Source organism: Taudactylus pleione, unplaced genomic scaffold (genome assembly GCF_031769625.1).
Source record: "Taudactylus pleione unplaced genomic scaffold, aTauple2 ptg000017l, whole genome shotgun sequence".
NCBI classification, from domain to species: domain Eukaryota; kingdom Metazoa; phylum Chordata; class Amphibia; order Anura; family Myobatrachidae; genus Taudactylus; species Taudactylus pleione.
Genome location: NW_028284419.1, coordinates 8631728 through 8659291, shown reverse-complemented (window position 1 = coordinate 8659291; position 27564 = coordinate 8631728). Strand labels below are relative to the sequence as shown.

Genomic DNA, 27564 nt, shown 5'->3' with positions numbered 1-27564 from the left:
GGGGGACCCTAGTGCATCCTGGGAGGCTGAAAGCTTAACTCTATGGTGCCCGATGACTGACGTCACACCTATACCCCAAGGTATCCTGTGGATACCCTATGGACCCTGAAGTAGAAAAGCCATTACAGTTCTGGAAGAACATCCTATGCACAGATGAGACACAGATCAACTTGTACCAGAGTGATGGGAAGAGCAGAGTATGGAGAAGGAAAGGAACTGCTCATGATCAAAACATACCACCTCATCAGTGAAGCATGATGGTGGTAGTGTCATGGCGTGGGCATGTATGGCTGCCAATGGAACTGGTTCCCTTGTATTTATTGATTATGTGACTGCTGACAAAAGCAGCAGAATGAATTCTGAAGTGTTTCGGGCAATATTATATGCTCATATTCAGTCTAATGCTTCAGAACTCATTGGACGGCGCTTCATAGTGCAGATGGACAATGACCCGAAGCATACTGCAAAAGCAACCAAGGAGTTTAAGGCTAAAAAGTGGAATGTTATGCAATGGCCAAGTCAATCCCCTGACCTGAATCCGATTGAGCATGCATTTCACTTGATGAAGACAAAACTGAAGGGAAAATGCCCCAAGAACAAGCAGGAACTGAAGACATTTGCAGTAGAAGCCTGGCAGAGCATCACCAGGGATGAAACCCAGCGTCTGGTGATGTCTATGCGTTCCAGACTTCAGGCTGTAATTGCCTGAAAAGGATTTGCAACAAAGTATTAAAAAGTGAAAGTTAGATTTAGGATTGTTCAGTTTGTCCCATTACTTTTGGCCCCTTAAAAAGTGGGAGGCACATATAGAAACCATTGTAATTCCTACACCGTTCACCTGATTTGGATGTAATTACCCTCAAATTAAACCTGAAAGTCTGCAGTTAAAGCACATCTTGTTTGTTTCATTTCAAAGCCATTGTGGTGGCAAATAGAGGCCAAAATATGAAAATTCTGTCAATGTCCCAGTATTTGTGCACCTGAAAGCACATCTTGTTTGTTTCATTTCAAAGCCATTGTGGTGGCAAATAGAGGCCAAAATATGAAAATTCATGTAAATAAAATAGCTTAACCTAATATGACTATAGCTTTGCCAACAAAATGCATTATGTGGAAGTGTTGCAAGACACTAAAGTTAATGACTGCCATGAGATACTACATATAATTATTGGTGCCACTTACCAGTAGTTTTTTGAGTTTCTAGCGATTTTCCCTTGTACGTGTTAAATAGGCTGAGAGTAGCATACTTTTTCCCATCCTTTGCTTTTGTGCTCTGGCCTGACTTCTCCGACATGTCGAAGGAAATTCATCGAGTCTGGTACAACCTCTCCCTCACTTTTAGGCCCAGTTCTCTCCTAACATCAATAGGAAGGAAAGAAAATTAATATAAAGAAAAAAAATAAATAAATCATAGAAACACATTCTTTTCAAATACAGAAATTCATATGACGAGACATATGCAGGGAGCATATATCTCTGTAAAGGACACACTTCTGATTATAATGCTTAAACTACAAAAAAGCAGTTATTTGTAGAAAGGCTATGGACTCTAACCAGGTAACATTTCAGCAAGATCTTCAGTGGTGTTGAAAATAATATTCTATTATACCTGATGCTCATGAAACACAGATTGCATTAAAATAAAGGAACCCTGTTCCCCATGAAAGTAATAAACAAACCTAGAAGATGGACCATTGACATAAATTTCCTCTTGTTATCTCCATAGCCAGTTCTTACCATATTAGACACTGATGGGCACCTCAGTAGGGTAAATAGCCGTACCCATTGAAATGTTTAACAAAACATTCCAAGCGATAGCGCACTTGTGAAACCTTTACACCAACTTGACTAATTCTATTTTAGATTTAGTGGGCAATACATTTTTCTTGGATATAGAGAGTACTATGGTAGCCCGTTAGATTATTTGGTAAAAATGGCCAACCAAAATCTTATTGTTTATGCAAATACTAGTGCAATGTGCACACCTATCTCTTCATGAGATATCAAAAAATATATTTGTAATTACATTGAGAGTGCCAAGCAGATGTTAAAACCCCATCACCAGTTTAGCATCACATTCTTAGAAATAGGAAGATTGACAAGACAGGCATCAGCAACTGATTGGCCTATTGCTCAGTACTACTATATGCTGTCAGTTAAAAATCTTGGCAAACCTGTACCACCAATTAGTATTGTTCATTGTAGCACCTGTCACAACCTGTGCAGTTCCTCTTTTCAGTCTGGGGCGTCGCTCTCTGCTCTGGAGCTTCTAGCATACCTTGGTCTATATCTCAGCAGTTTGTAGCAACAGCCGAGTGTACTAAAAGCACCAAAGCAGAGAGCAACACCCCAGGCAGGAAAGTGGAACTGCACAGGTTGTGACAGGTGCAGAGTGCTAGAATTAACTCTAAAACATGCATGAGAAGGGACATGGCACAAGTCTCTCCCCATTGCATTTCTTGAAAGATATATGGAGAAAAGATCCACAAAAGGAACTGATATTTGGAGATGTAGGTGCAGATATTCATCATGGTAAGGTATGAAAGTGCATCTTTCTTTTGTATCTCCATAGAGATCCATGTCCCCTCCATTCACTTGTGTGTGCACATAGCCTACCTCTCAACAATGGACCATAACTGCCCTGGGTAGTACATCCAATAATTATATGCTTACAAAATTGGAACTACCAATGTGCAAATTATGTAACTTTCTGAAGTCTGGAAACAAAGGCTGCACAAAGAAAACTACAAACTGATACCTGTACTCACAAAGAACCTTATAGAAAATCAGTCACATTAAGGATAGTTGGTTCAAATAATGTACAGATAATAATGGAGGTGGCAAATTGTTCTATAAATTAAAATGCTACATACAATTATATAAGTGACACCTATGTAAAAAATTATCAAGGCACCTATGTGATAACATCATTATAGCATCTCTTTTCCTATACAGGTAGTCACTTTCTGGAGTCCAGTTAACTATGTTCAAGAGTTGTAAGTGAAACTAGCCCAGTCCACACATTGGGAGATACATTTCCATGTTTATAAAGGCACACATCCAGTAGAAGACAGGCAAACGTCTGCACGATTATGACAGTGTAATCGTGCAGTCGTTTGTCAGTCCGTTCAGTATAGGCACATCAATCATCTGCAAACATGTTGAACCTGACGTTATCATCAGGTTGTACAACATATTTGTCAGATAAGACGTCTAAACAACCAGCGGGAGTGCTCATCACTGGTCGTTTTAGGCATTTCTCTTATCGATTGTCAAACGAATTGCGAACGATTATTGAATGATTTAACAATATCGTTATCGTTCAATCACTCAATTTAAGACTTTAGTGGATGTGTGCCTTTAGGCAGAGGATCCCAAACTCGGTTCTCAAGGCACCCTAACTGTCCAGGTTTTAAGGATAACCATGCTTTGGCACAGGTGACTTACTTAGTTCCTTACTCTTTTGATTTAATAATTTGTGCTCAATCATGGATATCCTTAAAACCTGGACTATTAGGGTGCCTTGAGGAAAGATTTTGGGAACCTCTGGTATAAGAACTTTGCAGAGAATGTTTCCTGAGTAACCACTATGTATACAGATAATAGCTTGTAGTAAATAGATAAAAAATGGTAAGGAAAAATAAATAAATCAGAACACTATTAGGAGAATGACTGTATAAAACACCTTAAAAGTGGACGTGCCCTAAAAGTGTATCATTGCAGAAATATTTGTGAAAGTGGGTTAGGGAGCACGAAAAAGAAAAAAAAAAAAAATATGGTTGCACTCCTTGCACGACAATTTTATGCCTAGATCCACTATGATGCGTTAGACTGATCAGATTGGGGTTCAAACATCAATCTAGAACAGTCCGCATATTAAACATACATTCTGGGGAAGTCACGTAACAGGTACAAAAAGTGTTTATCACCCAACTTACAAACTACGGGGAATATTCAATTAGCCGCTAGTTGCCAGACCTATTCAATCAGCAGGGATTCCTTGCGCGTGAGTCCCCGCAGGTCGAACTTTACCTCGCAGCTCATGGAGGTGCGATGTAAAAGCTGTGTAAAAAAAAAACCCAGCAAATCAAGCTTGTGAGGGGAAAAAAAAAAAAAAGAAGTGTGTTTCCACAGGCGAGTCCTGATTTTTCCGTGCAGGAAAAAGGCTATTTTATTGAACAGCTTTTCCCTGCGCTGCAGGATTTTGGCCGGCAAGTAGCAGCAGGGTAAACCCTGCTGCTAATTGAATACCTGCCTATGTCTATACATGATTCTGGGGAAAAGCAGATGTACTTGCAAAATGGATTAAGGTTTTCTAAGCTTAGAGTAAAAAGCTGCATTGGGAATCCCAGTGCATTCACTTAGAAATGTCTTGATGGTGCATATTATATATTACAATGTACATAATAAATAGACTCCTGCAATACTCTTTTTTTTTTAACCTTCACATTAATTTGTAAACACCTACACTAAGTCCATTAGTCTAATTTGCACATAACGATTGTGGTCAATCCTCAAGAGTCAGGTGGACAAACAAAAACCCAGAAATTCTGACAAACTCCAAGCATTGATTAGGCAAGAATGGGCGGCCATCAGTCAGTATGTGGCCCAGAAGTTGATTGACAGCATGCCAGGGCAAATTGCAGAGGTCTTGAAATAGAAGGGTCAACACTGCAAATATTGACTCTTTGCATAAACTTAATTTAATTGTCAATAAAAGCCTTTGACACTTATGAAATGCTTGTAATTTTACTTCAGTATACCATAGTAATATCTGACAAAAAGGTCTAAAAACACTGATACAGCTCCGGTTCAGACCCGGAATGCGGTAACAGAGTTCCAACCCGGATCAGACACGGAATTTCCCCAGCGCCGACCCAGGATATTCCTGAGTTGGCGCCGCTCACATCAGAGCAGAGTCTGCATTGACCCGGCTTTTCCGGCATTGAAGTGGACACTTGGGGATGACATCATCTCCAAGCGTCACTGAAGCCGGACCAATCAGCCGGCATGCAGCGCGCTCCAGGTCATCATGACCCGAATCGCACCGTTCACACTGCAGGATTTCACGGGTTATTCCCGTGTTAAACCCTGCAATTTACCTGGGTTGGATTGCCGGGTCACTCGACCCGGCAATACAAACCTTTACCCTTTTACACCAAGGAGCTATCCGGGTTAACCCTGCAATAACCCGGGTTTTAGCTCTGGTGTAAAAGGGGTATGAAGCAGCAAACTTTGTGAAAACAATAATCAATCTCAAAACTTTTGGCCATGGCTGTACATGCTTTCACCCAAAAGACTACTGTTACTTGCAGATACTGTAATATAAATACTATTAGAGATTACCTAACCTACAGTAATTGGCAAGTGGTATAGTTTACAAATATTACCCTTAAAATTACATACTAGTGAAAACAAAATCCACAAAGTAGACTGATCAATTAAATAGTTCCATTAAATTTTCTGCTGTCAGCAAATTATGTACATTTAACTAAAGTCCAACTCATGGATTACGATCCTCAGGCCTGAGCGGACAGGAAAGAGGTGAGTCCTGTACTTAGGAAGCAAATACATATCAATCATTAAGTGTTTAGTTCAGCTAGTCTGGTAAACAGCAACTCTTTTGGTTGCGGTATATTTCATAGTCAAGCAATTACAACAGGAGATGTGTTAAATATTTCAGCACTAGGACATTCCACAGATACAGGCAATTCGTTGGAACTACTCAATTAAACATGATCACATTCAAGATTTTACCATCATTGAATTCATACAGCCTCCACGTTTTGCATTCATACTAATCTAGTTAATTGACATAACACAGGATATCATCAAATGTATATCAACATATCCAAAGGGTTACCAACACAAGCAGTACATGTCGTTATCAAGCATCGCCATTGTCATGATAACACACACAACTACATACTGTACGTATACCAACATTTTTAGGTTCGTAACTATTTGAATGTACTAATGATACATTTGGACTCCTTCTGTTTGATCAGGGAGATGTGTCAACTACAATACATCCATTATTGCATTATGTGTGTTTTCCTGTATATACTCATATGCCTGAGGAAGAGGGATATCCTTAATGAAATGTTGCATTGTATCAATTTGTGCACTAGATGGCATAAACATTTTTTATCTACATATTTAGGGGGGAAATTACAATGTTTTTGCCTGCGGCAGTCAGTTCCGGGCACACAATGGAGCAATTCAATTGTGTCAAAAGTCTGGTTTGGGTGCCACAACCTGGACTTTAGACGGGTTTAGCCGTTTTACGTGGCTAAACCTGGTCTAATAGGGCATGACAAGCGGGATAATTAATGGGTACCCACAAACAATTGAATTGATGCCAATTAATTACAGTGACTTAAAAGAACAATTGAATCGTCCCCTTAGTATGATCCTGCTGCTTCCATAGATTAGACCTGTAACTACATATCTGCACCTTTGGGGAGAATTCAATTGTTTTTTGCTCAGCTGTAATTAATGGGCGCCAGATGGAGAAAATCAATTGTTTTGGGCGCACAATAATTATCTCGCTTGACGCGTCCAAAAATACAGACTTCAGCAGCGTAAGGGGGCTAAACCAGTCTAAAGTCCTGGTTAGGGCACACAAACTAGACTTTTAGCACATCTCTGGTTGCCACCTCAAAAGGGTGCAAACAGAAACGTCGGCGCCTGCAGCTCTCAGGTACGAATGGAGCAACAACATAATGGCTCCGTCAGGGGCCCAACAAAAACTATTGAATCCCCCCCTTGTCTCTATTAGTGGCTGGCTTTACCAATTTGCAGGCTTGGAGTAGATACAAATAGCCATGTACCAGGCATGCTTTCCTTTGGACCTTAATGTTACCTAACTAAAGTGGCCAATGGAGATCTGCTAATGAGGTTTTGTGCAAGCGCCACAGCACTTAAGGAAATCAAGATGTTGTACACATTGGCCATTCAGACTGACAAGTCATCTCAGACTATAGATCTGATACCTGCACTGAAATACTACTGGAGTTAGGGGGGCATAAAGGAAAGGGACAGAGGTTGACCAAAAGTGGACTAGGCTATCCATTATCTTAATTTCAAGAATAACTAAACTAAAATCAGTCTAATATGGGTTGCATCTATCAATACAAAGTTATAACATTTAATTTAACCTACAAAAGCAAAGTCTATGCAAAAAGGAGCAGCAATAACAGCACACACATTTAATAGAGACAAGTCCAAGTAAGCGCTCAAAGGTATGTATAATTGGGAAAGGAGAACAGTATTAGGTTTTGCACCCATTGGCATTTGAAATACGTATTTTAACACGTCAAAACGTGTATAAACTGCATAGTGTCAGTGCATTAGAGGTGTTGGGAGATGACTGTATAGAGTATTTAACTATTCAGGCAAGAGTCCATCATGTTGAAATTGAGCAAAAATGTGGTCAATGTAATACACTATAGTGTACAGCCAGATATATACACATAAATCTATGATCTTATTTAATAGAATGATTTTCATGCAAGATGTATGAAAAATGCATCATTTTAATGTCAATGGGTAAATGGTCTAAAGTAGCAAACATGTAGCATACCTATATGTGTGCGCGCAAAATGTTAACTATTAGGATAAATAGTAAGTGGATCCTGCAATTTCTTGGCTTAACTTCAATGCAAAGCAAAGAGTAACGTAGCCTGTAATCTGTGTGTTAGATGAACATGTTTTTTATTATTGCTAGTTACAAATGTCATATTTACCTATTGTGCCTTGAGACCTATGTAAATAGAACATAGTGCAATGGTAATTGTCAGGAGTACCCAAGTACAGCTAAGCACTGCCCAAGAGAAACTTAAAGCCTGCAAGTCTCCCCAGAGCACCAGCTAGCGGTCTTAGCAAAAATTTTTATTTTGTAGCCTTCAATACACAATGCAGTAAATCAGTCCAAATAATGCAATCCAAAGATGTGTGGGGAGGAAAACTCTTGTGCTTCCTGAGCCCCATATACAGTTCTCCCAGTCAAGAGTTTTCGGTAAACTCCACTGTTTTGAGTTCATGTCATGTAAATGGATTTACTAATTGTAATAATATGGAGTCCATCCCCACCTACCCCCTTGCTTATAAAGGTGTATATGAAACAAATCAATTTAATGTATGTACAGAAACTTCGTTTGAGCCACAAAATTTGTGAAAATATTGTATGAAATTATCTGCAGGCTGTGTGTATAAGGTGTATATAAAACAAATGCATTCCCAATATATTTCATTATGGTATGCTAATATTCCAAAATACGGAATATTCCGATATCCAAAATACCCCTGGTCCCAAGCATTTTGGATATGGGAGACTCAACCTGTAGCAGAATTGCGTGTGGGGCCAGGGACCTCACTATTCACTGTATTTAGCCGCATTGTGGAACTTGCACACAGCTAGGACATCTGCTAATCCCCTCCAGCACTGCTGGGGTCTCCAAAGTGCAGGGCATCTGATGCAGTGGCTATGGAAGGAAATCTGCTAAGTATACAAACTGTGCAGATCCAACCAAAGTTCTGTTATAGGATAAAGGTACAGATTTTATAATGATACTATTTAATGTGGAAAAACACTTTACTTTGGTAAAATCTATAGGTATGTTATTATTACACTACCAACAAATATGAATAGATGCTTACATCAGGGCTCGACAAATCCGGGGGCCAGGTCGCCATGGCGACTAAGATATTAGTCCTGGTGACAAAGTTTTAAAAGAGCTGGGTATATTTCTGATAAAGCCAATTGGTTAAAAGAAAAAAAAAAAAATACTCCCGCTGTCATAGGAGGAGTGCGTTCCCATCACAATCAATCAGTCTGGCTCTACCTCCTCTATTCTGCCTGCTGGACTGGAAGTGTAAAGAGGAAATGGAGACCGGACACAGATCGGCACCGGGAGCAGCAAGGATCTAGGTGTGAGGTTCCAATTGTCTCTGTATGTACAGTTCCATAAACCCCTGCTCCCAGCTATGCTGCTGCCGGCATGCGCCCAGGGCTCTGCAGTCTCTTGCTGCACCGGAGATGCCATGCCATTCCCCGCAACCACAGAGGCTCTAAGCTCTGGATAAAGAGCAGCTACAGCGGGATAGGCAGAGACAGCTACAACGGCGTGAAGTATGTGGAGTACAGCCAGGTGCTGCTGAACTCCAACGGAGGGGAAGACTTGCTGTTGATTTGGGACAGGTAAAGCAGCCATGGGCGGAGTAGGGACTGGAAGTGTGGAGAGCTGCGGGGGAAGCAAGGGGCTCGCGTGAACTTGTTGGGAAATGAGCTGTCTTGTAACAGCAGCCAGAGCTGTAAAAGGGACGTTAGTACAGGAGGCTGCAGAACCAGCGTTCCCGCTAGGCTGTTTCAGCAGAGTGGGGCGCCGCGCCCTGCCCTATGTCTGAAGGGCAGAAACCACCCTGCCCTCCAGTGTGGCACCCCGCTGAGACAGCCTGCGGGTTGTATATCCACCCGCGGGCTGCAGTGTCCCACGGGTGGTCAAAACGGAGGCGCAGCCATCACCGCCGGTGAATAGATGCCAGGCGCACAGTGACCACAGCACTTGGGGCATGTCCGTAAGTGCCGGGCAAGCCCCCAGGAGTGACGAAAAGGGGACGCGGCATAAAGACACGCCCTCTTTTCTTTGGCCATGCCCCTTTTTGGCCGCAGGCGGCGCGGACAGAAGTGCCCTGTCTCTAGGTCTGGCACCCTGCCTAGAGTGAACACTAAGAACTATCTGCACACGTGCTATAGAGACCGCTGGGCAGCACAGATGGTGTAATGGTAGCATTACTGCCTCACAGCACTGAGGTCGTTGGTTCAATACCCACTACGGCCCTAACTGTGTGGAGTTTGTGCTTGCGTGGGTTTCCTCCGGGTACTCCGGTTTCCTCCCACACTCCAAAAATATACTGGTAGGTTAATTGGCTCCTAACAAAAAAATTACCCCTAGTGTGTGTATGTGTGCACATGTGATAGGGAATATAGATTGTAAACTCCACTGGGGCAGGGACTGATGTGAATGGCCGAATATTCTCTGTAAAAGCGCTGCGGAATATGTGTGCGCTATATAAATAACTGGTAATAATAATAATATGTTTTTGTCTACCTTGTGATTGTGCTCACGAGCATGATGCCGATGCACGTCCCCGCTCGTCGTACATCGCATCTTCTGATCTGCCGTGCTGCAGGGCAGATTAGCCAATCTGGGATACAATGCATTGGCTGCAAGATAGATCTTTAGTCAAATTGGACATTTTTAACTCCAAATCGTGATCACGACGGCAAGGGAGCTCCCGTGAAAGTTCATGAGGAAATTGGCCATAAAATCGTATCGTGAGCACATCGGTATATGTGTGGGCACCTTTAGAGGTTATTCTTTATTAGCCTGGTGGCTCTCCCATATACATTTGTGCTGTAATAGTGTTTTGCTTTTTGTTTTTTAATTTGTGCACTGGTTAGAGCAAAGTCCTAGAAGGTTTGCCCTTGAAGGCTGCTTAGTGACCTGTGATCATCACACTGTGGACCAGGGTTCCTGTGTGCAAAGATCAGACAGTTACAGTAGCCTCTACAAGTGTGCCTCTGCCTCAACCATCCCCAACTCGCCTCTTTCCTTACCCCTCCCCTCAGGAATGTTACTCATTATTCCACATGTGGCATAATATGAATTTAGTCCCTACTGGGTGGTATAATATGAATTTGGGCTCATACTGTGTGGCATAATATGAATTTGGGCTCATACTGTGTGGTCTACACAAGTTTTCATATATTTCGGTCTCAGGCGATAGGTCTGGCTCCTAAACTTTTAAGCTGGCTCCAAGATTTTATTAAAAAAAAGTCCTGGCTTACATGGAGAAATCAGTGACTCGTTTACAAGGGTTCAGTATATTTGTCAGACATTCACATTGTCAAATTGTGGCCACAGACATTTCCATGAGGCCTTATGATGTAGACTGAGTTTTGCTGATAGCCTTCAGTGTTTGCGAAATACGCGCTACAGCAAAGGAGGAATGCATTTTTTTTAAATGGGAGGGTCCTGCAGGATGCGCTCCATATGCTGTAGCAGCTAGCAATGTTGCTGCCCGTTCCCATTATGATCCATGTATGCCTTGTCAAGTGTGTATGTTAAGTATTTGGGCCCCCCCCCCCCAGCATGTCAGCACTTTCCTCCACCATAATGTGATCAATACCCTGTGGCCCTCCACCTACTTGTTATCACTGTACCATGGTACCCTTAAGTGCAGTGCCAGTGTTTGCTGGAACACGTTTGAGCAGTGATACCAGTGTGTGGTGGGACCCTTTGGTGCAATGCCAGTACAAGCCCCTTACCCCCTCCTTGCCCCTCAGTACAGCGCCAGCTATTTACCCTTGCCCCCTCCCTACCCCCTGCACTGCCTTCCCCAAGCACTGTTGCAACTGCTTTCTGCACTTAACCCCTCCCTACCGTCAGCGCTGCCTGCCCTTACCTCCCTCTACCCCAACTTCCCCCTGCCTTTAACCCTTAGCTCTACCCCTACTGCTGCTTGCCCTTAACCCCTTCTACCCCAACTGCCACCTCTTCTCATCCAGATAATATGTGATGTGACCCAGAAACAGTGGAGTAGGAACCCAATTTTTTTTAAAGTGAGGGGTCCTTGGGACCCACACATTTTTTCGCTCAGCGCGATCATTGGCCTTGTATGTTAGAAGTATTTTATAATGGATTTGGTAAATACAGGCAACTGATGAAGGGACTGACAAAGCTGGGCATCAGAAGAAAGTCTGGAGAGAAATTGTAGGGGACCAATAAGGAGAATATCACATTTCAATATTTTGAGATATGTGCGGATTCTGGAAAAGTTGGATAAATGTAACAGGATTTGTACAAGACAGACTGTGGAGAGCAAAGGACGGTTCTGAAACAAAGATAACACCTAGGAAGCCAACTTGAGGTTTATTGTCATGTTGTTAACAAAGATAAAGGGGTGAGGCGGGTAATTTGTTTTTTTTGGGTTTAATGGATTATAATTAGCTCTTCTTTTGAAAGACTTTTTGGGAATACAAAACCAAACTGTAGGCTGCCCATCTTTTCCATTCACGTCCCAGGTGCGGTACGTATAGGGTATGCAATCGGGAGCCGACTGCCTAAATACCGGCAGCCGGCTTCCCGACTGTCATATCCCGGCAAGGGTGAAATGTCGGGCGTCTAGATGTAGACGCCCGGCATTTCCCCGATGCCAGGAGACCAGCGCCCGGCATCCCGATCGTAGTGATGCCGGGCGCTGCGATCGGACAGCCGGGGGGGGGGAGGGTTAGGGCTCCCGGGGGGGACAGGGTTAGGCACCCCCCCGGGAGGGTCAGGCTAGGGGGAGGGAGGGTTAGGCACCCCCAGGGAGGGACTTTGTGTTAGGCACCCCCGCGGGGGACTTAGGTTTAGGCAGCGGGGAAGGGGGTGGTTAGGGTTAGGCACTTAGAGGGGGGATTAGGGTTAGGCACCCCTAAGGAGGGTTATGGTTAAGGGGGTTAGGTTAGGTTAGTAGATACTCACCTATCCACGATCGGGATTTCCAGCGCTGTCGGGCTTCCGCTGCCGGGATCTCTTCTGATGTCGGGAATCGAACCGCCGACGATGCGGCCGGCGGTATTTCATACCAATTCAACGTATAGTATCAGAAATTGTATACTGACTGAAAATAACATTTTTGTAACCAAGCATTGTATGTTTTGTGTATTAAAAGGAATTAGCGATGTAAACTGCTAGAACGGAAGGCCACAGCAGAATCAGCCTACTGGAACTGGACAAAAATTGAGCAAAGCAAGCAGATCATGTGTAATTGAATCTGGCCTTAAATATTAAAATGTATACATTGCGTCTTTATGCTCTAAACCAGAGGTTCCCAAACGCAGTCTTCAAGGCACACCAACAGTTCAGGTTTTAGAGATATCCACTGTTAAGCACAGGTGGTTAAATCAAATTGACTGAGGTACTAATTGGGCTCAATTCACTGTGAATTGAATAGCAGCGGGAAGGAGCTCCCGCAGCTATTCAAATCAGCGCACTGTTGTGTCTGAGAATGCAAGTTCTCGTGCCTTAAACATGGTGTATAGTCGCAAGAACCGGCATTCCCCAAGTTACGTGCCTGCTGCAATGCTGTTTCTGCCGCGCTAAGGGTAGAAAATAGCATCGCGCCAGGAGTTTAGTCGGATTTCTGCTCATACCACAGGGGGGTGCGAGAAGAAATCCTTCAGTCGGCCTTAACAGCGCGCTGAATTGAATTGAGCCCATTAAGTCCCCTGTGGTCAAGCATAGATAACCTTAAAACCTGTACTGTTATGGTGCCTTGAGACAGAGTTTGGGAACCTCTGCTTTAAACTAATGCTGGGTACACACTGGACGATACATTGTTCATACAGTCGACAAACGATTTATCTTTCCTACCATTGGTCAGTATCTGAATTATATCATTCACAGATTCTGTCGTGCTGCACGGCAGATGCGATATATCGTGCAAATATATCGCTCACATCGTTCAGTGTGTCCACACGATCAAACGATATATCGGAATCAAGAATCCATTAAATAACACATCACAAGTGGGCGGGCATATTCAAATGGAGTCTACTGGACCGAAATATCAGGGGGACGATTGGTAATTGTGTATGCCCAAGTTTGTTTGTGCATAAACCTTTTCAATCATTGGATCGGTCATCCAGTTGGCTGATCCACTGGCCCAGTGTGTACCCCACAAAATTCATTGGTCTTAAGAAGAGAAGCGTTTGTTTGATTATGTTAGTGGTTGAATGCTAGACTGCAAAGTACTTAAATTTGAGGGCAACTAAGCAAATTATTACAATTTTTACTACCAGATTTCATATAGAGTACTAAGTGTGTGCATTTGTGAGTAACGTAGGTTCCTACTGACCATGATAATTGTAGATGGTGGCAGTTACCATGATTAACCAAATAACTGACGATTTTTCTGGCAAAACCGGTCAGAAACTGCCGGGTCCGCAGAAGAGTCCGGGGAGTCGGAGGAGATCAGTTCTGCACATGTGTAGAACATCCTCTTCAGAAATACAGCGGGGAGGTGCGGTCATACCTTGTTAGTGGAAACACAGCTGGCTGCATTCGCATCCCATACGACCAAGTCAGTTAAGTGGTTAAAGAGGCATGGGGATGTCAGAGACCGTTTTGCGGAGTAAGGAGGCCAATCTGTAGAATTTAGGAGGATGAGCAATAGACGGAGTGTGCTTACTTGAGGAACCCTCACAGAAACATACATAAGGTGTGAACTGGTGAGGGTTATCCTGGACAACGTGTTCTTAAGGGTGAGATATTTTGCATCCTTAGACCTTATATTATGACATTTTGTTTTCAGAGATGGGAATACTTTGAAAATTTTTAGACTTGTTTTCCCTGATTATATAACATAACAAATTGATAATATACATTCCAGAAAATTTAGGAAAACTTACAGTAGGTGTATATCTACCCTAAATCTTCAAGGCACTTATAGCATTTCCACCATTTGGTTATCAAAAACTAGGCGGTAAAAACAGACCTATAGGGATATACTTAAACCTTAACCATATGTATATTAACTAATGGTGTTGTGAACAAGCCAGGCTGTTCTGTTTAGGGAACAGTGGGGTACCCATTTCCTGTATGCAAGTGATAGGCTTAAGTAATGAATTATTCAAAAGTGAAAAACCACTTTAGTTTTGGCTTCAGTTCATTAATATAGGAAAATTGGAGTTATTCTTTCCAGGGTTACCCCAATCTATTTCTCCGGGCTCTAGAATGGTGCGAGAAGAAATCCTCAACAGCGCGCTGAATTGAATAGCTCCGAGTGCTCCCTCCCGGCGCTATTTAATTTGCGTACAATTGAATGGAGCCCTCTGTATGGTCCAGTGCTGCAATTCTCTCCAAATAAAGCAAGCTCTCAAAGCATATGTCACCAGGGTAAGATCTCTGAATAATGTATAGGGGGGAATTCAATTGTTTTTTTGTTTTTTTTAAATGGGCGACCAACACAGCAATTCAATTGTTTTGGGCACCCATTAATTATCGCCCTTGTTGCACCCAAAAGTACTGGGTTTAGCCATGTAAAGCTGGCAAACCCATCTAAAGTCCTGTTTAGTGTGTCCAAAGCACAGTTTGATGCCCAAACCATGGACTTGTCGCACATTTCTGCTCGCCACATCAGGAGGCTGCGAGCAGAAATGTTGGCACCAGCAGCTCTCGCGCCTAAACAGAGCAACAATTGAATTGCTCCGTCGGGCGCCCAATAGTTAAGGCATCCAAAAAAACAATTGCTTTCCCCTTAGGGCTCGATTCAATTGAACGCAAATTAAATAGCACCGGGAGGGATCTCCCGGAGCTATTCACTTCAGCGTGCTATTAAGGATTTCTTCTAGCATCCCTCTAGGGAAACAGCATTTACCGGGAAGTTTAGTCGGAGAATGCCCGTTCTCGCGACTAAACACCCTCTTTATGGTGCGAGAAAACAGGTATTCTCGACCTAACAGCATACTGAATTTAATTGCTTCGGGAGTTCAATTCCAGCGTTATTTAATTTGCGTTCAATTGAATCGAGCCCATAGAGTCCAAGGACATTCATTTACTGTTCACAGCTCAAATATTCAAAAAAAATGTAAACTGAAGCTGGTCATTTTCTTATTTTTGCAGCTTGATAATTTGTAGATATATACAGTATATCATAACTGCATGTTAAGGAGTAATTATAAAGCTCTCCATGAGTACAATTTCAATAGCGGACACATCTGTAAATCTAAACAGGCTGCTTAAATATTTTTATTTCCTCTGGAGCACCAAAATAATATTTTTTTTTGTCATACCAACATTTCAAGCTGTTATAGATCTAGCATTTATCAGGGCAATTCCCCATTCTGCTGATGCCAGGGTTAGGTCATCATCAATATCCAATTAGCTGATTCAGACCCAAAAATTATCGGAATGGGCAAGTCGTGAATTTTTGATTTTGACAACACCCTGAGAAATCACTGATCGGAGACAGCCGATCAGAATCAGGGATTGGCCCCCTAGATGTATGGCCTGCAGTAGTCTTATACAGTGCACATTTCTTTACTGTTTCCAGTGTGATATCTGACTTACAGGTCTAGTTACTAAGCAGTGTTAGGAGACAGATGCCCTGATTCAGAGCCAGACGCTCTGACAGAGCGCTCGTTCTGAATCAGGGCGTTTTTTTTTTTTTTTTTTATGGAGCGGCCTCCTGGCCGCTCGCATTGCTGTGGGTTGCCACCCACAGCTAATGTGAGCGGCCATGATGATGGTCGCGATGGTCAAGACCATCAGGCTTGAGACGAGACCCTTGTGGTCGGGTCTCGTGGTCGCAAGCCCCAGAGAGCTTTCGGCTCAAACAAAGCCGAAAGCTCTCCCACTGACATCACTTGTGATGTCAGTGGGGCCGCCCACAAACGGTAGGCGTTCCCATGGGAACGACTCCGTCTGGGCAGCCACCCCCCCCGACCAGCCCACCAATGGGGGCGTGCTGTCACTCAACATCGACAGCACGCCCCCTTTGGTGCGAGACCAGGAGCGACGGATTGCCCGTCGCTATCCAGGTCTCGCGCATGCGCACGACGGAGCCGGGTCCATCGTGTGCATGCGCTCTGGGCTACCATCGACCCGGTTGCAAGCGCTCAGCGCTTGCGACCGGGTTTGAATCAGGCCCAGAGTGAAAAGTGATAAGGTGCCAGCTAATCCGCTCCTAACTGCCTTCTCACAAGCCGTGTTTGAAAAATTACAGTTGGGAGCGGATTGGCTGGCACCTTATCTCTCTGTCTCCTTACACTGCTTAGTAAATAGACCCCCCAATCTTGTTACCTCACAAAAAATATAATTAAAGACAAAAAAAAAAAAAAACTGTCGAGGCCCAAAGGTAATCTTCAAAGTCTGATGTAGAATGTACTATTAAGTGATGTGCAAGTCAAGAAAAGTCCTCCAGGTCCAAAAAGTTGGTCTGCAGATAGATTTAATCTGCTTGTGTGCTATTTGGGCCTCTGGGGGTCATTCAGACCCGCTCGTGAGCGTCAGGACGCTCGCAAGCAGGTCGATGTTCCCCACTGCGCATGCGCACGACAGAGGGAGCTCCGTCGTGCGCATGCGCGAGACCCGAGGAGCGACGGGCTTTCCATCGCTCCGGGTCTCGCACCAAAGGGGGCGTGCTGTCGATGTTGATTGACAGCACACTCCCTTTGGTGGGCGTGCCTGACAGACGGAGGCGTTGCCATGGGAACGCCTACCGTCTGAAGCCGGCCCCACTGACATCACTAGTGATGTCAGTGGGAGTGATTTTGGCTCTGATGGAGCCAAAATCACTCCTGGGCTTGCGGCAGCGAGACCCTACCGCAGGGTCTCAGTCGCAAGTCCGATGGTCGCGATGGTCAAGACCATCGCGACCATCTTTTTGGCCGCTCGCATATGCTGTGGGTGGTGACCCACAGCTATACGAGCGGCCAGGAGGCCGCTCCATTTTCATGGAGGAGGGCACTGATTCAGAGCGAGCGCTCTGGTCAGAGCGTTCAGCTCTGAATCAGGCCCTCTATGCGAATGGTCAACTGAGATTAGTATTTTGTGATTTGCGTTGTAAAGTTTTCACGTGACATGGATGGTGACACTGGGCTTTGGTCGTGTCTATAAAAAAAATTGGCTGCATACAGCAGGTTGTCTGGGCTATGATACAACTAGTTAAAGTTGATTGTAGGCTTGCTTTTATTGGACATGAATTGCTACTAACAGTACCATATATATTAATTTAAGTTATTTAGTAGTGACAAACCAGAAATGTTACCATCCTGTAATACTCAAGGGGGGAATTCAATTGTTTTGGGCTCCCGGAGCTCCTGTCTAAAGTGACATGAGTTATTCAATTGTACCCACAACCAGGTGCACGCTGGTGGCAATTTCCGCATTCTTAACCGAAAAATGCACATATATCAGCAGCGCAAACCGGCCTTTTGCATACAAAGTGCCAGTTAAGGTGCCCAAAAGCCCTACTTTGGGCAGATTTCTACTCACACCTCAGAAGGCTGCGAGCAGAAATCAGCAATAAGTAATGGGCATCCAAAACAATTGAATATCTCCTAGTGAGTATAGACGGCAGCTACAGGCACCCAAAATAATGTAACACCCCCCCCAAGAAGGAAGATAAAAAGTTCTGTCTTTAAAGTTACAGTATTGCTGGGAGAATGACAGCAGAAGCAGACTCCCGTGTGCATACCCATAATAAAGATTGACATTTTAGATCTAATGTAAATGTATGACTAACTCAGTATTAACCATTTATAACTATCAAACTTACACAAATGGTTCAGAGTATTAAAATGTTTTCCTACGACTTAAATGGACGATATAAACGATAACGATCATATCTTTATCGTTCATATTGTGCATTTTTCGGCCACCAACGACGTGCGGGCACATATGGTCGATATCGACCAGGTTACTATAGGGACCCACAATTGTTGATCGCGGGTTGTTATAGTCGTTGGTGGGTACATGGTGTCGATCGTCCAGCACACCTGGGAGATCGAACAACTATATCATTGTCGATCGTCCCGTATGTACCCACCATTAGTTTTACTTTAAATTTTTAATAGGAACATTAGATAGTCTAAATAAAACCTGCTATACACAGACAACACCGTAAAATTATTAAACACTGTATATTAAAACTGCAGCAAAGAGGCAACAAACCAGTGTCTAAGACACTTTGTTTAGCTGACTGAACTTTAGTACTTGTTAACCTACGAGGTAACAAAACAAGAAATCTCTAACAAGCCAAGCATCCTTCAACTGTGAAATTAAACATTAAAATATTTAATGCACGAGTGTGCAATACATATGTTACTCCATTCAATTAAAATCTATGGGTTAACTGATGCACAGGAGCTAAAACTATTGGTTTACACCGCAAAAGATAGGGAGCATTTTATTAGCTCACTTCCTGATTTCATTGTGAAGATAACGAGCTGAAACCTTTTGTTTATGGAGAGTATCATCTCCCAAGGAGGCCATTCTAGGACAAAGATGATGCAGTGTTTGTCCCATCTGGTGGTCTTATCTTCCATTTCCTTTCCCACATGTGAAATGTGAGACAAACGATAGATTTGCAGTTAACCTGATGAGGATGGGGACTATTTTAACAGATTTTTACTGTAAACTTAAATAGATCTGAACACCTACATGCACACACACCTCTATATACACACTTATAGGCCACAGCTCAAATCGGCATAAGACAGGCTGCACACACAATAATGGGATTACTAGAATGTCACATTAATTTAATCACACAGCAATACATATGCTGGTTTAAGTAAATACCAAACAAATAAATCAAGAGATTTAAATTATAATTCTCAGGAAAGAAGGTTAAAGTACATAAATGTGCCGACCATGAAAACGTATATGTTAACCTGCCCAGGGCCTGTGACACCATCTATTCCATTAGCCAAATATCTATTGGAAATCCATGGAGCAGATGTAAAAGCTGTAAGACACCAGGCATGCATCTTTCATCATAATGTTACCCAATGGGGGATAGAGGGCACAGGGGGCTGTACCACACAAGAAATACAGTACCAAGGGATCTATGTAACAAATGCAGCATACTAACTTGCAAGTCATCTTTATTCTCAATCTGAAAATCGTGTATGATCTGCCACATTATAATCACATTCGTACCACGCATGTGTCCAGCTCCTTTTCCCATGTAGGAATTGGAGATGATGGAGATAGTCCCATCCCCCAGATGCCAAGGTAACCAGCCATTACAGAGGTACCAGGCCCCATCTCTCACCCTCCAGCACTGCGGACAGAGCCAGCCCAGGACCCCAGTGGCTGAACGGGCCAGGATGTGGGCCTGTGCGGCAGCCGCCAACACACAGGAAAGGTCCGGGGGACAAATGATGCGATCAGGGTACTGGACCTCAATTAGCACAAAGGCGGCTCTCACCTGGGGGCAGCGGCGTCCTCACTGCGGAGAATCGGGGCTGAGCGGTTGGTTCTCGGAAGCGGAGTGAATGGCGGTGATGCCGGCGCGCAGTTATGACGCTGATTGGAAAGGGCCGGCACGGACCCTGCCTCCGCCTGGTCGCCGCCGTTTACCTGTCCTGCTCTAATACAGTGACAGAGATCCCCCCCAGGAGCTACACGCAGGCCGCACAACCTGACTTGCCACCTGGATTCCCACTGTACTCCCCCTCCGCACACACACCAGCAGCTAGCGAGAGCCCCGGCGCCAGAAAAGATGGCCGACCGCCAACGGACAACGTCAACACGCAGGCGTGGAAGTGGCGACGGTCTGTGGTCTTTTGCCAGTGACAAAGATGGCGACTGACTATAGATTAGCCCATGCTTCTGATTCTATGGTCATTCACAAAAATGGCGATTGACCGTTTTCCGGCCATTTTTAGTTTGGGCATTGGCTGCATACAATAGACACGAGAAGAGGCGTCTCTGTGCTCGATAAAGAGCTTTGTGCTGTTAATTGCTACAGTGATAGTCACCACGATGCTGTGGGAGTTACATGAGCTGATGATGCTGTAATGTTTCGAGGTGTTCAACTTCGAATTTTATTTGTTTCGAAAGCAACAAAGGTTCAGCGTGCTTGTGCTATTTCTTTTTGTGCTAGAGATGTCTAATTTATCCCAACGGTGCTTGTTTTATGGTTACACGGGCCCCTGTCCAGCTGAGGAATTTTGCTGATAATTTCATATTTTTAAGTGAACTAATTACTGTAGTCCTTAGGAATGTATTAAGGATATGGCTGTTCAAAATATATGGCATATTATTATTTCCAGTTATTGGTATAGCACACTCATATTCCATAGGGGCCCATTTATCAATAATCACATTTGCATTGCGATCTGGGAGCCTTTTTGGGGTCCAAAATTCAATTGCAGGATGCAATTATACTGCCCAGATGTATTAAAAAGAACATGCAGGGACCAGGGCTCCAAACCCATCCCTGCGATGTTCTCAAAGTGAAGAGACCGCATCTCCGGTCTTGTCACTCCTGTGCCAGGACTACTGACCATGCATGCACGACAGCCTTTGCTGGGGAGGTTCTGGAGCAATCCTCTCCCAGTAAATTTTGAGAAGTGTAGCCCATTAGCTACAGCAGCACAAACCAATCTTCAGATGGGGTTAGCTATGGGAACCACAATCCAACAGTATTGCATCCCCCATAGAAACCTATGGGGGTTAAAGCTGCTGTCAGAAATGGAGGGACCTCCTTCATACATCGGGGTGACACTAAATCTTTGCTGGTATACCCCGAAAACAGTTGTCTTCGGGGAATATGCTGCAAATTGTTATTGATAAATAGGCCCCATAGTGCTTTACAGAGAATATTTTGGACATCATTCATTCCCTGCCCCTCCGAAGCTTACAATCTATGGGCCTGATTCAGAGCCGCCCGCTCTGAATCAGGGCCGGGCTTTTTTTTTTTTGGATCGGGCACAGCTATTGCGAGCGGCCATGATGATAGTCGCGATCAAGCGACCATCGGGCTTGCGATGAGACCCTTGTGGTAGGGTCTCGTGGCCGCAAGCCCCAGAGAGATTTTGGCTCTAACAGAGCCGGAATCTCTCCAATGACATCACTCGTGATGTCAGTGGGGCTGCCCCCAAACGGCAGGCGTTCTCATGGGAACTCCTCCGTTTGGGCAGCCACCCCCACGGCTCGCCCACCAAAGGGGGCGAGCTGTCACTCAACATCGACAGCTCGCCCCCTTTGGTGCGAGACCCGGAGCGACGGACTGCCCGTCGCTAGCCACGTCTCGCGCATGCGCACGACGGAGCCGGCTCCATCGTGCACATGCGCTGTGGGCCACCATCGACCCGGTTGCGAGCACTCAGCGCTTGCGACCGGGTCTGAATCAGGCCCTATATTCCCTATCACATCTACATGCACTAGGGTTAATTTTATTGTTTCTCCATTAACCTACCAGTATGTTTTCAGATTTTAGGAGGAAACCCACACTAACAGAGAGAGCATACACACTTCACATAGTGCCATGGTGGGAATCAAACCCAAGACCACAGTGTTGTGAGGCAGTAATGCTAACCATTACACCAACCATGCTGTCTGGCTCTCTAGCATTGCTGGATGCAAACTTTTTGGCTTGGTTATACGGAATCGGTATGAATTACCGCTGGACGCAATCCTGACAGCGGCTGGCCGACATGGCTAAAAATCCAGATCATCCCAAGGTAAGTAGTAACTAACCTCTCCCCCCCTAACCCTCCTTAGGGGTGCCTAACCCTAACCTTCCCCCCAGTGCCTAACCCTAATCCCCCCTCTAAGTGCCTAAACCTAACCCCTCCTTCCCCGCCGCCTAAACCTAAGTTCCCCGGAGGGGTGCCTAACCCTCCCTCCCCTAGCCTAACCCTAACATCCTGGGGGGTGCCTAACCCTGTCCCCCCCGGGAGCCATAAACCTAGCCCTCCCTCCCCCCCCCCCCGGCTGTCCGCAGCGGCGCCCGGCATTGGTAAAATGACAGGCGTCTAGATTTAGACGCCTGTCATTTAACCCTCGCTGGGATAAAGCAGTCGGGAAGCCAGCTGTCGAGATTACATCCACCGGCTTCCCGACTGCATACCGGTTATACATATATGTTCTAACAAAATGGGCAGCGTGCTCTAGATGCATGTTAATAATGCATCTATGCACTTTTAATGTCTTGTGCTTTTGCAAATACAATTTCATACTGTGGCGCACATTAATGCTTAATAAACCGTTTGGGCCATGTTCTAAGGGGTATATTTACTAAAGTGAGAGTTTTTAGAAGTGGAGATGTTGCCCATAGCAACCAATCAGATTCTAGCTATTATCTTCTAGAAGGTGCTAGTTAAAAGTTAAGTAAAATCTGATTGGTTGCTATGGGCAACATCTCCAATTCTAAAAACTCTCACTTTAGTAAATATAACCCTAACATTTTAATGGCAACATTTAACATTTTAGAAACAATCATGGCAACAAGCTTCATCCTATTTTTAAGGCAGATTTTCCTGGGATTATGGGCCTGATCCAGAGCCGCTCGTAAGCGGCCGCTCGTTCGCTCCGAGCGATGTTCGCACAACTGCGCATGCGTATGGGTTGTAATACGCATGCGCGAACCAGTCAAGGATATTGTGTGCTCGCAAAATAGCGAGTGCCTGCTAATTTGAGTGACAGAATGAGGCGTTTGTGGGTGGTAACAGGGGAAGGTGCTTGAAAACGGGGAGTGGAGATCCGAACGCAGGCGTGCCAAAAGGTCAAAACGGGCGTTTTAAGGGTGTGCATAATTAACAAAGCAGCGTCATCGACCACGTCACTTGGTTGTTTCTTAGCCTGAACTGGTCGCACGATTGCGGTAGGAAAATCCAACCACAAGCACTGCGAGCAGTTCAGATACCTTTCGATGTACTCGATTAATCAAATAAATGGTGGAGATGACGTAGGATGCGAGCGGCCAGGGGGCGTCTTTACAAAATAGCGAGCGCATATTTAGTTCGCTCGCTCAGACATAGAGGCGTCAACAGACCGCAAAGAGCGAGCGCTCAATTTAAATAGCCGGCCCCTTTTTCTAAACGAGCGAGCGCAAATAGCGTCCGGCTCTGAATCAGGCCCTATGTTTCCTCAGTGTTCCAGCCACTTGACCCTATTACATAAACTTCACTCATACTTGCCAACTCTCCCTGATTGAAATAGAAGCTAGAAGAGTCTAGTCATCTCCCTGATTGGACCTCATCACCATTATGAAGCTGTTATATATTTAAAAAAATCAGAGATATATACATTCAAATGGGATCATTAGTATAATTTCTCTGCATTGGTTATAAGGCACAAGGGGCCTGATTAAGCAAGGAATGCAATAGCGATTACCCACGCAGTCCCACTGCGATAGTATGCTAATCCACTGCGATCGCTATGCTGCTGCAGCACAACATGAGGAAACCCATATTACCTTACATACACCTGTAATACTTAGCAAGACTGCAAAACCATCGGTACCGTCGTATACCATCGCAGCCTCATGCACACTTGCACAAGGTCAGACCTTACTCAGAAATTGCTAAACTTCCTGTACGCAGTGAGAGCTCAGGCTGCGTATGGCATCGCATTTGATAATGTTTGCATGCCCCTGCAACGCCGTTCAAACGCACAGGCATGCCTGCGTTTCTCCGACCACCCCCCAGTCACCACCTTCAAACGGTACTTCCTGTCAATCACTCTGCGATGGTCCTGCGTGGTCTCTGCGATCACAGTCCCGATCGCAGTGGCTGGTTCGGACACTGCGTTGCATGCACAGTACGCAACAATCGGCCGATAGCGTGCATATTAGCAGTTGCAATCCTTGCTGAATCAGGCCCAATGATCCTTATGGCTACATACATTTACAAATAATGTTTCTCTTGTCTACTTATATGGAACCACTTGTAAAACACAGCACAAGAGCAAACCCTGAGACGTATTAATGTGTTTTCATTAACAACTAGATCTTACTAACTGCTTTGGGGCTCGTTTACATTTGGATGTAAATCAATTTTATGACACGCCTCTCAGATATAGTAGTACGCATCCACTCTAGGCAAGCTCATAGGTGTAGCTTTCACAGTCTCCCTTAAATACTTTTTGAAAAGTAGGCAAGTATGCTTCACTAGAGTCACATTATCTTTAGGTTCCAGTCTCTGCCCAGATTGAAAATTCAAAACGGAAGACCATATACCAGGTGAGCTGTGTAGGCACTCTACATGGCTTTCCTGGTATACAGTCTTCCGTTTTGAATTCTCAGTCTCGGCATTCATAGTATTTATACAGCTCATGGTCATCTTGCAAATCCCAGTCTCAGCATTCACAGTGCTTATACATAGGGCTTAAAGTAGTCCTGGAGAGGTGGTGGAACTCATCCTCCCTGCTACCTACTCCTCCCCCTCCAAGGCTAGGTGGAACTACTCTGAGAGGCCAGGACAACTGTGAAAACTGGGCCTGATTCAGAGCCGGACGCTATTTGCGCTCGTACGTTCAGATAAAGGGGCCGGATATTTAAATAGAGCGCTCGCTCTTTGCAGTCTGTTGACGCCTCTATGTCTGAACGAGCGAACGAAACATGCGCTCGCTATTTTTTATAAAATGCCCCCTGGCCGCTCACATCCTACGTCATCTCCGCTATTTATTAGATTAATCGAGTACATCGAAAGGCGTATGAACTGCTCGCAGTGCTTGTGGTTGGATTTTCATACCGCAATCATGTGAGCAGTTCAGGCTAAAAGACAACCAAGTGACGTGGTCGATGACGCTGCTTTGTTAATTATGCACACCCTTAAAACGCCCGTTTTGACCGTTTGGCACGCCTGCGTTCGGTTCTCCACTCCCCGTTTTCAAGCACCTTCCCCTGTTACCACCCACAAACGTCTCATTCTGTCACTCAAATTAGCAGGCATTCGCTATTTTGCGAGCACACAATTTCCGACCGCAATGAATGGTTCACGCATGCGTATTACAACCCATACGCAAGCGCAGTTGTGCGAACATCGCTCGGAGCGAATGAGCGGCCGCTTAGGAGCGGCTCTGAATCAGGCCCACTGTTCTAGAAGATGTACTAAGTTCTGGAAAGTGATAAATTGGAGAGTGATAAACTACCAGCCACTCAGCTCCTAACTGTCATTTTACAGGCTGTTTGAAAAATGACAGGAGCTGATTGGTTGGCAGTTTATCACTTTCCAATTTATAACTTTCCAGAGGTTAGTTCATCTACCCTTTAAACAGAAAAATAAAGTTCTATATCATAAGTGTAACTCTTAAGGTGCTCATGCACTAGTAGATTAAATTGAGCGATTGAACGATAATATCGTTATCGTTCAATCGTCTGCAAATCGTTTGCAAAAATGTCTAAAACGACCAGCGATACGCGCTCCTGCTGGTCATTTAGACATCTATCATCGGATAACGTCAGGTTCAGCATGTTTGCAAATGATTGATGTGCCTACACTGAACGACTGCTCGATCAGTTTAGGCATAGCACAGACTGACAAACGATTACAATGTCGTAATTGTGCAGTCGTTTTGAGGTCTGCTAGTGGATGGGCGCCTTTACACTGGAGAGACAACATGCTACTATTCTCCACCAGCGTCATTCCCCTGCATCTCTACAGTGCCACCCCCTTTGCTACTCATAAGCGCCACCCCCCATGCATCTCACCAGCTTCATCCCCTTGCATCTAACCAGCTTCATCCCCCCCTATGTCTCACCAGCTTCATCCCCTCTGCGTATCTCCAATGCCACTCCCAACCATCTCTTCAGCATCATCTTCCTGTGTTTCTCAAGCATCAGCTCCCCCTGTATCTCACCATTCCTGGGTCTTCACTCCAGCACCATTCCCCTGTCTCTCCAGCTTACCCCCTTGTGTCATTCCAGCAGCTCCCTGCCCCTTTGTCTCACCATCATCTCCCTGCCCCTGTGTCCCCCACCAGCACCTCCCTGGCCCTTGTCTCCTCCCAGACCAACAGCTTATCCCCCCCATGTCCCTCTAGCAGCAGCTCACCTCCGTGCCTGCCCTGGCCCCTGCTCCTCTTCATGACTCCTCAGTGCACTATACAGCGGTGGTGACGGCATGACTTCACATAATCTGTGCCACATAAGGAGCCGCCGGGATGCAGGCCCAGAAAGTGAGTGACAGGAGGGGCGGGCCATGGGCGGAGGAGGAACATTGGGGTGGAAACCGAGGGGGGCGAGGTGGCCGCTGCCAGAGTGGCTCTCTGTCTGTGGGACTTCTTTGCAGGGAGGTGTAGGTGGAACTAGTTCCACCTACTATTAGAAGTGATAGAACTCAGTTCCGCCCGTTTCTGCCCACTTTGACCCCTGCTTATACAACTTACCTGTTATACAGACTTCAGTTAGCAAATTCCATTCTCAAGCATTTTCAATGACTAATTTATTTACCTGTATCAGAGCTTTAGCTATATTGTGCCAAATATACTTTGCTCAGCTAGTACCTGCTAACCATCACAGCAGGGCCGGATTAAGGCTTGTGGGGGCCCTGGAGCAACTAAGTTGTGGGGGCCCCCACCAAACCACACGGAGCCTACCCTCCCTCTCCCGCCACACGGAGCCTACCCCATCCTCTCTGATTACTTACTGGCTCTGTGTTGTGAATGCAGCAGCACAGTCAGCGCTGCTGCATAGAGCGCAGAGTGGCTACTGAAGCCCGACATCAGTGATCAGCGTCGCGGATAGGATGTCATACGATGCTGATGAGGGGACTTGCGAGCCGTTCTGCGCTCTGTGCGGCAGCGCTGACTGTGCTGTTGCATTCAGAACACAGATCAGCGGCAACTCAGCCCCCATCTGGGAACAGGGTACATTATACATTGTATATATATATATTTTTTTTTAAATTTATTTATGCACGTGTGTATTAAACACGCACACACACACACACACACACACACATATATATATATATATGTAGCAAACGTATATTATATATTTATATATATATATATATAATAAACACATATACAGTATACACAAAAACACATACATCCACAC

The 27564-nt window shown here is 44.8% G+C and overlaps 1 protein-coding gene across 7 annotated transcripts in view; it reads right to left on the bottom strand.

The window, feature by feature from the left end:
• Nucleotides 1-20299, bottom strand: part of PRRC2C (proline rich coiled-coil 2C) — a 108954-nt gene extending 88655 nt beyond the window's left edge. For 6 of the 7 annotated variants that reach the window (XM_088482121.1, XM_088482130.1, XM_088482154.1 and 3 more), the window contains exons 1-2: nt 19984-20299; nt 1183-1355 (exon numbers count right to left, since the gene is read on the bottom strand). In XM_088482121.1, coding sequence (XP_088338247.1) covers nt 1183-1294 — 112 coding nt within the window. In that variant the 5' untranslated portion in view covers nt 1295-1355; nt 19984-20299. The remainder of the gene's footprint in view (nt 1-1182; nt 1356-19983) is intronic. The other variant, XM_088482141.1, reaches the window with a different exon arrangement.
• Nucleotides 20300-27564: the final 7265 nt, after the last annotated feature.